At 48.8% G+C, this 3978-nt stretch overlaps 1 protein-coding gene across 1 annotated transcript; it reads right to left on the reverse strand.

Moving 5' to 3' along the window:
• Positions 1–967: 967 nt before the first annotated feature.
• On the reverse strand, positions 968–3157 carry LOC136482139 (bidirectional sugar transporter SWEET14-like). Its single transcript, XM_066479380.1, has 6 exons — positions 3106–3157; positions 2408–2444; positions 2070–2280; positions 1787–1948; positions 1520–1639; positions 968–1391 (listed from the first exon to the last, which is right to left on the reverse strand). Exons 1-6 carry the CDS (start codon positions 3155–3157, stop codon positions 1074–1076), a joined length of 900 nt encoding a protein of 299 aa, XP_066335477.1. The 3' UTR covers positions 968–1073.
• Positions 3158–3978: the final 821 nt, after the last annotated feature.

Raw genomic sequence — 3978 nt, forward strand, 5'->3', positions numbered from 1 at the left:
CCGAGTGCTTAGGACGACGACTCTCTAGATGAGGATATTTTGAGTCTTTTCTCAATCCATTAGCCCATCTCTACCATTGTTACGACAACAAGCCAGGTGATTGGCTAACAATTGGGATCATGTGGGACTAAATTATTTAGCAGCTAAACTTTAGTCCTGTGTGTTGTATGTGCCCTAGATATAACTCTGTATATGCGTGGATTTTCTAACTTGGTGAGTTCCATGCCCACCTTTGGGCTCAGTGCCTGCAGCCAGGAGAGCGACTAGCTAGGTAGTACAGAAGGGCATGCATGTATATTTATTGATTTGCGTGGCAACAAAAGATGTCTTGTAAACTCGTGCCACGATGCTCTGTGAAATAAAATTAAAGGCGTGTTCCGTTGAAAAGAGGCCCAACTTGTGAAGGGTTGTAGTAGTACTACTAGTAGACAAGGAAACCTGCCAAATTAAAAGCCCAGTCTAGTTTGGAGTTTTGGCCCGGAAGAAATGCACAAAAGGCAGAAGACGACGGACGCTGCTCCTAATAATTGCCCCTCGTTCAACGTCAAAAAAATAATTGTCCCTCATTGCCGAAGTGGAGGTACTACACGTTAAGAAAACCGAAACATACACATGCGAAACATATGCAACATAATTAATGAAGCTCCAAATAACGTACAGACAAAGCACCTTAATACATATAAGTATGATAATATAAAAGGAATCTAAGCTTTTGTAATTGGACCATTTATATATATTGTTGTTATTACATAGAAGGTGACGGACACACTAATAGCAAAGAATTACAATAATAACAAGCTAAAATTAATACAAGCAATGGGCGAGAACGAAATGAAACAGCAGCAGCAGCAGACGCAAACTACACGACCCGGGGTGAGACCTAGCCCCCTTTCTGGTTCTCTCAGTCTCGTCTTCATCCGGCCCTTTTCACAGTAGCTCGATCATGTGTGCGCTCGTGCGTACGTGTGCCAGTACTGCGCAGGCACGCACACGGCTTGCCCACTTGACGTGCGGCCTTAATTTATGACCTACCCGGATACACATCATACGCATATTCTGAGCGAGGAATCTAGCTAGACTTGGTCGGCGTTGCGTTGGATGTTTGCCGGTGCCGCCGCCGTGCCGTTCTCGGCCGGCTTGGCCACCTTGGCCTCCTCCGGGGGTTGCTGGGCCTTGATAAGCTCCACCACGGCAGGTGGTGCGGCGGACAGCTTGGCAATGGTCACCACATGCTCGCCGGGCACCTTGAAGGTGCTGTCGTCGACCGAAATCGCCGCCTCCTTGGCGTCGTCGGCCACCTCCTTGGCGGGCACCCTGGGCGTCGCGTTGCGGTAGAGCGCGTACAGGCCCATCTGGAAGACACCGAAGCTGAAGCCAAGCACGTTTGGCAGCTGATGCATGCAACAAACAAAACAAAAGCCGCACAAGTTGTTAGTAGCTGTTTCCTTGGAAAAGAAGGACAACGGTTTACTTATCCAGCGGCCGGTTTGCTTGCTGAAAGCTTAGTACGTTTACTTACGGCGACGTATTTGTCCTTGATGAGCAGGCCGTAGAGGAACCAGACGACGGCGCTGACGGTGAGGGAGAGGGAGAGCGAGAAGGGCATGAACTCCACGCTCCTTGTGCGCACCACCTGACGCTGCAGAAGCCAAGCGACCAAACAACAGACGAGTTGTACGTAAGTGGACTGATGACCAGATGCACACGTACAATCGATCGTACAGCACACACGATAGCTAGCTATAGAGGTACTCCTATATATGACGGTTAGTTGTTGGGTACGCACGATGATGCTGAGTGGCGCGACGAAGACGCTGACGGAGAAGGCGACGCAGACCCAGCCGAGGACGACGACGCGGTGCTGTCCGGCGGAGAGGAGCAGCGTGAGGAGGAGGATGAGCCCGAACACGCCCACGTTCAGGAGGAGCAGGATCTTGGCCGTGAACAGCTGCGCACGTACGTGAAAGCATGCATGCATGGGTCAGGGGTGAGGATGATCGTGCTAGCCGGCGGCCGGAACATCACCATCAACACCAAAGGAGCAAACGACGACGACGACGACGACGGACCTTTGCCTTCTTGGGCGCGTAGAGGAGGTACATGACAATGTAGAGGGTCTCGATGACGCAGCCGGCGGAGTTGATGGTGATGAGCAGGAACTCGTTGGACTTGAGCAGCGCGTAGTAGATCCACAGCATGGCGCTGAAGAGGGCCACCACGTACGGCACCGACTGGAACCCCTGCGTCGACTTGCTCTTGTAGATCCGGTAGAACGTCGGCCTGTGTCGTCGTCGTCGTCGTCCGATGCATGACATGCCAAACCACACGGTCAGATCAGCTCCTCGCGCACGCAGCTGAGTGAGCTAGAGAGAGACACACAGAGAGAGATAGGGAGGAGGGGGCTTACAGTGGTGCCAGGTAGGTCATGAAGGAGATGATGTTGCCTGCAAACACAAACAGCACCGGCAAACAAAACAAAATTAACAAAAGGAGCGAGCGAGGCATCAGAAAGAATTCTGCTGGGGATGGAGCTTGATCGAGCGCTTTGAATGATATAGCATGACACATGCAAGTACGTACGTTGCAACAATCCTTTAATTAAGTTTGATAACCATCGATTGGGCCCTTTAATGTGCGCGCTTTGTGATGTCACGCACACCAGAGGGAGAGGCGAGGCAGGCAACAAAGATACTAGATTGGAGCCCCCGCTCTTTCTCTTTTTCTCTTTTCTGCCCTAAATGGACAGGCACCATAGCATGCATATAGATTATATGTCTATATCTCCTTCCCTTTCTCTAAAAATACCTATATCTCCTTCCAACCCAATGACGTGTTTAATGAAATTCTTGTTTATGGTACGACAAGCAAAGGGAACAGCTTGTGCCTCTACATGCGTGGGTGGGGTGGGGGTGGGGATTAAATGGGAAGGATTAGGATGCTGTAACAAGAGTAACCATGCATGTTTTGGCACACACATGTTCCTAGCTATCTAGTAGGAGGGGGTCATTTTGCTGAGAAGCACACTTACAATGAAAGAAAAAAAAAAAGAAGAATAACAGGAAAATGAATTAACAAAATCGAATTGGGTCTACTGAGACGATATACCGAGGAGGCCGAAGGCGAAGGCCATGGGATGCTGTAGAGACAGGCCAGCCATTTGGAGACCTTTGCTTTGGTATGAGCGTTTATGAGGAGGAGGATCGAGGAGTTTGTAAAGATAAGTAGGCTAGCTTGGCCAACAAGGATTTCTATGCCAAGCTGGTAGAGCTTGCTTATGAGCACTTGATCCTTCTTCTCAATGAGAACCAAGAGAGGAGCTAGGTGACAACTACTACTCGAGTTGCTTGCTTGCCTGAAAGCTTGATGGTAGCAGAGACCTTGGAGGGGGTTTATATAGTGGTAGCAGGCAGGAAGGAACCTCGCTCCAGCCGAAAAGGCACACATGCAGTGTGGTGTGTGACCCCTGGACGACACCAATAGCACACTCAACCGTATTGGTCCTAATCAACAACAGCCAGGAGATTGAATAAGCCAGCCAGGAAACAAGATAACCATCAGCATGACATAAAGGTGGCATTCCACATCCACTTCCTTTTGTTGTCACAATTCTTTCCTAGCTCATTGCACTGTTTTATTTATGAAAAATTGTTGTGCACTGCACAGCACGGCAAGTTGTTGTCCTAGCTAGGTACTTAGGTAGGATCTAGCAGACATCATGTAAGATAGTAGGAGGCTTAGCTCTACAGTGAATGAAAGGTCATGTGCTAAGGGCACTAATCTTTTGTCAAGCAGAGTTCGATTCCAAAAACATATTGGGTCATGTATGTGACCCGGACTCATATATCGTTCAGGAGTAGAGATTTTGGTAAAAAAAAAACACCTTTCAACAACATTTTCAATTGGATATCCGAATATAGATACCTTATATTTCAAATTTCTCGCTCTCCAAAGATGAAGAGTGAGGATGACTCTCTGACT

This window comes from Miscanthus floridulus, chromosome 9 (assembly GCF_019320115.1).
Source record: "Miscanthus floridulus cultivar M001 chromosome 9, ASM1932011v1, whole genome shotgun sequence".
In the NCBI taxonomy this organism is placed as follows: Eukaryota; Viridiplantae; Streptophyta; class Magnoliopsida; order Poales; family Poaceae; genus Miscanthus; species Miscanthus floridulus.

What these genes read in the sequence shown, in the direction of transcription:
- LOC136482139 (XM_066479380.1), bottom strand. Translation starts at nt 3,157, where the DNA reads ATGGCTGGCCTGTCTCTACAGCATCCCATGGCCTTCGCCTTCGGCCTC. An exon ending in CTTCGCCTTCGGCCTCCTCG is followed by an intron (nt 2,445 to 3,105) that starts GTATATCGTCTC and finishes TTGTGTTTGCAG; the next exon opens with GCAACATCATCTCCTTCATG. An exon ending in TCAAGGACAAATACGTCGCC is followed by an intron (nt 1,392 to 1,519) that starts GTAAGTAAACGT and finishes TGCATGCATCAG; the next exon opens with CTGCCAAACGTGCTTGGCTT.